Source organism: Microtus oregoni, unplaced genomic scaffold, assembly GCF_018167655.1.
Source record: "Microtus oregoni isolate MIOR12 unplaced genomic scaffold, Mior012 000063F_ref0000156, whole genome shotgun sequence".
Lineage (NCBI taxonomy): Eukaryota > Metazoa > Chordata > Mammalia > Rodentia > Cricetidae > Microtus > Microtus oregoni.
The window spans coordinates 2,070,372-2,079,891 of NW_024543873.1; the positions used below are offsets into that span (position 1 = coordinate 2,070,372).

At 41.1% G+C, this 9,520-nt stretch overlaps 1 protein-coding gene across 1 annotated transcript in view; it reads left to right on the forward strand.

Annotated features, from left to right (window-relative positions):
- LOC121439817 (putative MAGE domain-containing protein MAGEA13P) overlaps nt 1-8,425 on the forward strand; it is a 28,314-nt gene extending 19,889 nt beyond the window's left edge. The window contains exons 2-3 of the mRNA XM_041640439.1: nt 5,026-5,119; nt 7,416-8,425. Of these exons, the coding sequence (XP_041496373.1) occupies nt 5,026-5,119; nt 7,416-8,425 (1,104 nt within the window). The remainder of the gene's footprint in view (nt 1-5,025; nt 5,120-7,415) is intronic.
- The last annotated feature ends 1,095 nt before the right edge of the window (nt 8,426-9,520 follow it).

The following is a 9,520-nucleotide window of genomic DNA, read 5'->3' on the forward strand; positions in this document are numbered from 1 at the left end:
GATGATTTAATATAAAGCACCAAAGGCTGGGCTCCAACTTCTAATTTTTCACATTGTTATCTGTTTAGCTCTAAAAACATGACTCAGTGGTTAAGCGCACTTTTGTTCTTTTAGACTTCTAAGAATTGTCAAATTTTCAAGTAGAATTAGATTCCCCTTTCCTTAGACATAGTTACACCATTCCTTATTTCTGTCTATCACTTATTATACAGTATTATTTGTGGTAATATTTTATTTTGCTTTAACAAATAAAGCTTGCCTGAAGATCAGAGAAGCAAAGCAGCCAGCCAATAGTTCTTACCTCAATGAAATCCTCAGACTGAATGGGATATCCTTTTTCTACATTTTTTCAGACTGAATGTATCTACAGAACCTCAGACCTAATCCTGAGCTCCTGTCTCCTCCCGCCTTAGATTTTTCCCTCTGCCCAGCCATATCACTTCCCATCTCTACCTCTCTAGTGCTGTGATTAAAGTTATGAGCCAGCATGGTCCTGTTTCTCTTTTAGACTGAGTCAATCTTGTGGAGCCCAAGGTGGCCTTGAACTCCCAGAGATCTGTCTGCCTGTCTCCCAAGTGCTGGAATTAAAGGTGTGTGCCACTACTGCCTGGCTTCTATGGCTAACTACTAGCTAGATTCACACTCTGATCTTCAGGGAAGCTTTGTGTGTTATAGCACAAACAAAATATCACCACAACTATTAGTCTACATGTTGTATTATTTTTCTTCTAGAGCAAAAAATAAATAAATAAAATACACATAGCATGGTTCTTTGCTTTATATTTCTGTGACTTAGAATTTATTATAAGTGTATTTGATACAAAATGAGAAGTGTCTGAAATTGGTCTCATAATAGGGCAATTGTGAGCAGATTCACACCCAGAGCAGTCTCATGCAGAGGGAAATGTATGACAAAACTGTGGTATAATCTAGAGGAGCAAAGGAGCATTCTTGTATGCCTTGTGATACAATTTTGAAGCATTCGGAGAGGATACACAGAGGTTGATCGAGACAAGACGCTTTAGGTGAGTGAGCAAAAATGGCTACATATAGTGCTGTGCATCTATATGAGGCATTTGTTGTTTATTGTTTCATTTAATGTTAAAGAGTGACTGCAAAATAGATATTATTGTAAGAATAAGAATTAGAGACATGAGTTAATATGATTACATACACAATGATAATAAAAAGGGATAGTGGAATAGTATCTGAAGCCTGCATGTTTTCTAATGCTTTTTCTGATACACCAGAAAACAAGTCTATGCCTAATATATAATTAGTAAGGGTATGACAGACAATGATGCATTAAATTAGTATGCCACAATAAAATGTTTTATAGTCAAATAAATTGAGAACACTGAATTAAGTTGATCATGTATATGTATTGCAGAATTGTTTAGATCTCTAAATATTCTGTTTTCTCATTAATCAATAGCAAGAAAAGCATAGTATAAGCATTTTGTAAATTAATTTTATCATAGAATCATTTCATTCTTAGGTTAACCACTGCTATAGCTCATGAGATTAGCATTAGGTCAAAGCTGAGAAATACTGCCTTCTACCCTGATAGCAAATATTACTTCTCGCAAAGTTTCATTTTGTTTACAAAGGGAGAGTAACCAAAACAAAACTGGAATGATTTCCACCCATTTATTCATTCAGAAGTTATAAGCAAATGAATCATATGGCTCAGATTTCTTCTAATCCAGTTTGATTGTATGTTGATTTTGGAAGTTCCAGCATGAGTCTTCTTGAAGTAAAAAAGGCTTTGTGTGACAAATTCTGATTATAAACTTTTTAATGAGTCATTATGGTATAAGGCCAGGTAGTTTACTGGTGTTCGATCACTGCTTTACTTTAGGTATTCAGTTGGATTTTAATTGTTTATTTTGTTGAAGAACATGATCCACATTTTCTGTGTGTGATCATAAAAGATAAGAGAAATTACAAAGTAGCTACTGGAATGCCTCTTTATATTTCCATTTAGTTATGAATTCAGGTGGCTTTCACTCCCATTATAACTTCAAAATAACTAATATATACTGTCTGTCATATATGTGTCAGTATGATTTCATTTCATATCATTTATTTATACATATGAGAGTGTCTGTGTAGTATGCACATGCATGTATGTGAGTTGCACAGAGGCCAAAGGGGGTCATCAGGTGTCCTGCATCACTCTCCACCTTATTCTTTTAAGGAAGTATCTCTTGCTGGAACTGGAGCTTCTTTTATTTTCCCTAGGATAGCAGCCAGCAAGCTTCAAGAATCTTCTAGCCTCTGACATCCTCAGTGCTTGAGCTATAGCCATTCACAAGAATATACATAGCTTATTTTGTGGGTGCTGAGATCCACACCCCAATCCTCATACATATACGGGAAACAGTCTTAATGGCTTAATAACCTCTCTAGCCATGAGATGTTATTTTAAATATGCATATCATAATAAAATTATATTTAAATTTGACATAGTAGGTAGAAATATAGACTCTGGATACACTCCTTAAGAACTCTGCCCCATACTAATGATGTGAGTGACATGGAACAAGTAACACATTCTATCTGATATTTATTTACCTCTACTATAGTGTAAAATAAAGAGCCAGTGAGATAGCTCAGTGGATAAGAGCAATTACTATCAAGTCTGGAGACATGCTCTTTTCTGATATCTTCATGTGTACTATGATGCATGTGCTAATGGACACTCACAATAAATATAAATAAATAAATAAATGCAATAAAACATTTAGTGCTGAGACTATAGCTTGGTAGCTCAGTGGTATAGTGCTTACTTTGTAACTATGAGGCCCTAAATTTAATTCCCAGTGCCATAAAATATTAAATAATACTAATCTTTATCTAAAGAAATATTGAGTTTAATGAGTTTAATTAATACACACACACAGAGACACACACAGAGAGAGAGAGAGAGAGAGAGAGAATGAGAGAGAGCACGCGCGAGAGAGAACACCACCTCATGTACACCTCTGAAATAAAGTAGTATTATGTAGTTATTGGCAGATTAATTTCAGGATATATCAAGCCTATATTGTTATGTTTGTGAATCTCTTAGAATCTAGCTAAGAGATGGACTTTCCACCAATACTATTGAGTATTGTACCAGAATTCTTACCTAGTTGTAAAGCAAGAAAAAAGTTTGCTTTAGAAATGAACAGTACTGATATTAATTGCAGAAGTTTATCTCCATAGAAACCAAGGGAATATGCAGGCACATTTTTCAAGAGGATAGCAACATTATTGCAAACCATATCTTTAAACAACAATCAACTGTTCTTCTGAATGTCACCAACAAAAAAATTGAATAAAGACTCACATTGACATCAGTAACTGGATGCCAGATATATAAGAGGTTTTTTTGTTCTCAGGGAAGTGAGAGTCTGATTACAAAGAATAAGACTCAGTCTGTACAGAGGCACTCTGGCCCATGAACCAAGGTAAGAGAATCCCTTGAGAGGGTCTCACATAGAAACATCACCTTCTTTGTCTGTGAATGTTAGGGCAGGGGTTTCTGGAACAGGTATTTCCATCACCACACTCCATAGTCTTGTGGAAAGTGTTTCAGGGAAATAGAAGACCTTGTGGAAGCAAGGAATACAGACTATAGTAAGAAGAATACAAATGCTTTGAGTCTTCAATCTGAATGATAGAAAAATCCCACCCAAACCTATATAGCTATTTCTGAATCTCCTATAAATTTGTCAAACAAGGGCTGCCCCCTCCACCCCATATTGCTATTGCTATTGCATATTGGTATAGTAAAGATATTGGTTTGAGGGGTTGTGGCCTCTGGAAGAGGAAGAGATAAAAAGGTGCCGGGAATTGTAGACACAGACTAAGAATAAAGCCTATTTTTAAAAAATAGTCACTATGTTTATTAAAAATGACATATTAATGAAGGATTAAAGGCTTGCTCTAAGGAGATAGTTAACAGTTTTGATTTATTTATTTATTTATTTTATTTTTTTTTTTTTGTGGCAGAAACCTGTTTATTATTGACTAGTGGTAGAAAAATAAGTGAAAATTTATCAGAAGATAACTGTATTATATATGAAAATTACATGGCATTTCTATCACTCCATGAAAACCTTTCATTGAGTTTATCATTATTTTTTTTCCGTTTATTTATTTATTAAAGATTTCTGTCTGTTCCCCGCCACCGCCTCCCATTTCCCTCCCCCTCCCTCAATCAAGTCCCCCTCCCTCGTCAGCCCAAAGAGCTATCAGGGTTCCCTGCCTTGTGGGAAGTCCAAGGACCATCCACCATCCAGGTCTAGTAAGGTGAGCATCCAAACTGCCTAGGCTCCCACAAAGCCAGTACGTGCATTAGGATCAAAAACACATTGCCATTGTTCTTGAGTTCTCTGTAGTCCTCATTGTCTGCTATGTTCAAAATCAGGAGCAGAAGGAGAGAGAGCACGAGCAAGGAACTCAGGACCCTGAGGGGTGCACCCACACACTGAGATAATGGGGATGTTCTATCGGGAACTCACCAAGGCCAGCGGGCCTGGGTCTGAAAAAGCCTGGGATAAAAACAGTTTTGGTGCCTGTCCTGGAACTAGCTCTTGTAGACCAGGCTGGCCTCGAACTCCCAGAGATCCGCCTGCCTCTGCCAGAGACAGGCACCAAAGCTACAGAGAAACCCTGTTTCGAAAAACCAAAAAAAAAAAAACAGTTTTGATTTATAAAAGTGCTATTTCATAAAAAAATTAAGATACAAAATAATGTGGTTCCTTTAATGCTTTCACATTTTATGTTGAAGGACTTCCTGCACTTTGCCTCTTTGCCACTGGCAGGCTTCCATGCTTTGCTCCCAGTATTTTACTTTGTATGAACTTATGGCTATCACAAGTTCTAGTTCTGTTTCCTAAAACCTTTCCTGCGCCTTTAGCTTGTTCTACAGCCCATCCTACCCCTAGTGAAAACGGATGTGAGGTAAGAGGTCTTTGTTTTACAGCTTCCGGTAACGATTGTAGGTGACGTACACTGACTTCCGCTTCCGCTTAGGCTATCAGAAGAGGCGACGATGGGCAGGCGAAGGACGCGCAGCCGTTGCTCTTCAGCTGCCGGAGGGATTGCAGGCCCTGTGGTGGTTTTGGAGGTAAGGATATGCGAAAAGTTTTAGGTACATTGGTGTATAAACCTTTCCTCACAAATAGAATGGCCTCTGCTCCTTACCATGCCTCTACTGCCTGCGCTGGTGGGGAAGGCCTGTTACATGGATCTGGTTTATGGTGGCGTCCTCCATTTTGGAATCCTGAGGGGTGATTTCTCTGACAGAGTTTAACTCTAGTCCGTAGAGGGAAGCTTCCAGACAATTCCGGACGGACGCCAAAGTACGGGAATATATTGTAAAGTCTTGGGGACCTTTTTCAAACAGAACATAGCTTACGGAAACACGCCCAGCCATGAGCCCACAGAAACTGCTGTGTCATGGCCCTCAAACTGCTAGAGTTACATGGCCGTGTCTCATGGAAGGCGCATATCAATTCCAATGCCTGTACAATTCCAAACCAAACTGGGTCCCACTGTGAGATGGGGAAGTAGGCACGAGCTCCTGTCTCCAACAACAAGTACTTTTTCTAAATTAACAGCTTCTTGCAAATGAAAAATTAGTTTCTCCAAGGGAATTTTCCTGGATATCCAAACCACGCTTACGGGCAGGTCCCATGCCACCACCCAGCAGTAAATAGCCAACACAAAATAAACTCAGAGGTATTGTGGAGGTTTTTCCCTCCTAATGTATTATTTGGACCCCTTCCTGCCCCTCCCCCATCCTCTGTTCTGCCAACCCATATCCCCTGCCCCCATGCATGCCCTGTCTGACTGCCCAGGCCCCTCCTCCACCCCATCCCGCTCCTCCCCATTTCCCCTTTCTCCCCACCCCCACCCCCTGTTCCGCCCCTCCCCCCACTAGTCTTTTGTTTCTATATTATTTATGGTTTCCAACTTTGAGGGTTTTCTTTTCAAAGGCAAGGTTTCTCTGTGTAACTTTGGCTGCCCTCAAGCTCACTCTGTAGACCAGGCTGGCCTCAAATAAATGTAGAGATCTGCCTGCCTCTGCCTCCTAAGTGCTGAGATTAAAGGCTTACACCACCACTGGCCCAGCCAGATTTTTAAGTTTTTATGGGTTTTGCTTATGTGTGTTTGCTTTTGTACATGCCTGTAAGTGTGCATGCATACACATGCATGCTGCGTATGTGTACATGCTGGGTGTGTGTGCACACACTTATGTGTCCATGAATGTGTGTGCACATACACCTGTGTGTCAGTTTATTTCCCATTTTGTTTCTTTTTGCTCTTTGTTCATTTTGTTTTATCCTTGTTTGCCTTATTGCCTGTTTGTTTTCTTAAAAGAGAGAGAAAGAAACCTTGGGATTAGAAGGTAGGATCTAGGAAGAAATAGGGAGGGGAAATGATGGTCATAATATATTCTATGAAAATTATTTCAATAAAAAATAAAAATAGGAAACTTCTCTTCTAATATTAGCCCAAGAAGGCCCCAGACAAACATGTCTGTATGAGACCCCTCTCATTTCCAGGCAGTCCACTATTTTACAAAGGTGGGGCTGTTTATATGTTGACTATTTTGTTTTAGATATTTTTAACGTGGGTGGAATCTGAGATGGGGAAATTCAGGTCGCCAGAGGGGAGGACTCTGAGGGAAGACTAATGGACCTCCTTTTAAGTACATACTAGATTCTTCTGCCACTGCCAAGGTCTAAAGGATAGTGAGCAGAGGTCACTATCCTTAGTCTTATTGGTCTTAGTTAGGGGAAGGCACTGTTCTAAGTGAGCAGAGTTGGCTCTATCTGCCCAACCAAAGAATGAGACAAGTTCTGTTAGCAAACAGTATGTGGACCCTGAACAAAGATGGAGGGAATGCTTGAGCCTTTAGAGATTTGCTGTTCTTACCCTGAGAGACCCTACTTTCTGGTATATTGATTTGTTGTGCCAGTATCCCCCCGCCCCCGTAGTGTCAAGAGACTAGAATCAGTTTATCAGAGAGAGGTGTCTCGGGCCTTGCCATAGTCAGTTGGAGGGTGGAAAGAAGACACTTTGACTAGGTGAACCTAGTCTCGTATACTGCTATTAAGAGGACCCATTCACTCCATAACTGTGTGGACCTGGCAGAGTGTACTTCTATACAGCAGTTAGTCCCAGGCTGTGCTTGTTGTCTGGGACCTGAGCCCCTCTCCTAAATTGCTTATATGGAGGTTCCAGGAACAAAGGACATAGTTACTGTACTGAGTCATAGCCAGAGACCATAGAGTAGAATGGAGTTGGTAGGAGGCAGGCCCATGAGACCCAAGAGAACTACCTAAGATAAATACTGAGAAAACCTACGTCACTGCTGACAGCTTAGCAAACCCTCACATTTTTTCTCTCACCCTCAGGCCACTCTTCATCAACTTTCTCCTGCCACTTACCTGCAAAACAAATTATAATGTCCCACAGGCATGAGCAAGGCCGTGAGGCCCAAGAAGAGAATGAGGGTCAGGTCAGCGAGGAGGTTCCTGTAGCTAAGGAGGTGGGCACCTCAGAGGGAGAATCTGCTGCTCAGGTTCCCTGTTCCTCCTCTGCTCCTGCCCAAGCCACTCTACCAAATGAAGGTTCTGCTCATCAAGCAGGGAGACGTCAGAGCGTCTCAAAGGCCTACCTCTTCTCCAGGTTCTTGCTCAACAGTCAGCTACAGTATAAGGTGACCGAATTGGTGAAGTTTCTGAGTTTCAAGTATACAACAAAGCAGCCTGTCACTGAGGCAGAAATTCTGAGTATTGTCAAAGAGTACAAGCACTACTATCAAGTGATCTTCAAGCATGCCTGTGAATGCATGGAAATGGTTTTTGGCATAGAAGTGAAGGAAGTGGATGCTATCAACCACTCCTATGAGCTCCTTAAAGTTCTTGACCTCACCTATGATGGGCGCTCGAGTGGTGATGACGAGGAGGGCATCCCCAAGTTAGGCCTCTTGGTGCTCATCCTTGGTGCCATCTTCATGGAGGGCAACCGTGCTCCTGAGAAGAAGATCTGGGACATGCTGAATACGGTTGGCGTATTTCCTGACCAGCATGATTTCATCTGTGGGAATCCCAGAAAGTTCATCACTGAAGAATTGGTTGCTGAGAAGTACCTGGAATACCAGCTGGTACCCGGCAGTGATCCTCCATGCTATGAGTTCCTGTGGGGCCCAAGGGCCCGTGCTGAAACCAGCAAGATGAAAGTCCTGCAGTTTTTCTCCAAGGTTGTCCGGAGCAGCCCCACGGCCTTCACAGCTCTGTATAGGGAAGCCTTGAAGGATGAAGAGGAGAGAGCCCAGGCTGCCCTTGCCTCCGTGGCCTTTCCTGTTGCCCCGGAAGATTCAGGTTCCGCGGACAAGCCCAGCAGCTTCTCCCGCCCTGAGTAAATTGAGGCTGCTTCTTCACACTGATTAAAGACAGCAGTCAGATATTCGAGTAGAAGAGAGTTTGGATTCTTTTTCTTTTTGTTCTGTCTCAAAGGGTTTATTAGCTTTAGAGTCTCCATTCATTAACTGTGGCTCCCACGTTTGTTTCAGAAGAAGAAGTTTGCTGCTGTGAAAAGCGTGTTGAGAATATTCTCAGCTTTGAGGTCTAGAGGAAGATCAAATAGCAGTGCAACAGAGCTTTCCTTGGACACATGAAAGATCTAAAAAAAAATGACAGATTCTATTGTTCTTGTAGTCTGTTTTGTGAAGCTAAACATATGCACCTCTTACTTGCTTGATTTAGTGAACAATGCATGTGCAGTTAAAGGTTAATAAAGTGCACTGCCCTGTTTTCCCAGCAAACAGTGTCTGTTCTTTGCAAGACATGTTTATATCAGGGGAAATTCATATGTCAATGAGGAAGATGATGAAATAGTGTGAAAAACAAAGACTTAAGTTAAAGGCCTGAGGAGGTGGGATACCAAATAACAGCTATAAAGTATCAGTGCTTTGAGCTAAGGCATTTGGGGGCTTTGGGAAATCACAAATCCTCTGTTAAGGTAGATGGTGGTAGGGACCAGATTCTCAGGCAATGTGTCTAATACATGAGAGAAAAACTTAGAAGGAAAAAAAGTGCTCAGAGAACTTCTCTTTGAAGTATGCTAAACAAGAAATAAATCTCCACTGGGGACGGGGACCATTATAGAAGGTGACGTGAACTCTTTCTGAGTGCTATCAAACATACTGTCTTACCTAAGCCTTGTGTACAAAACATTTCTGGGAACTCTGACAATACCGCCTTCACGTGGTGGATAGAATTCTCTAGGTCTTAACCCTGGTTTCAGAGAACCCACTCCTCTGTAAGGTCATTTTTTTTATTTTTTAACTTCCTTTTGATATTCTTTGAGTCTTACACATCATACATCTCGATCCCATTCATTTCCCATCCCTTTGTATCCAACCTCTGCCCTTACAAAGCCTCCCCAAAATAAAACGAAATTTAAGAGAAGGGAAAAGGAAGCAGTAGCATGACACAGTGAGTCACGCAGTAGACCC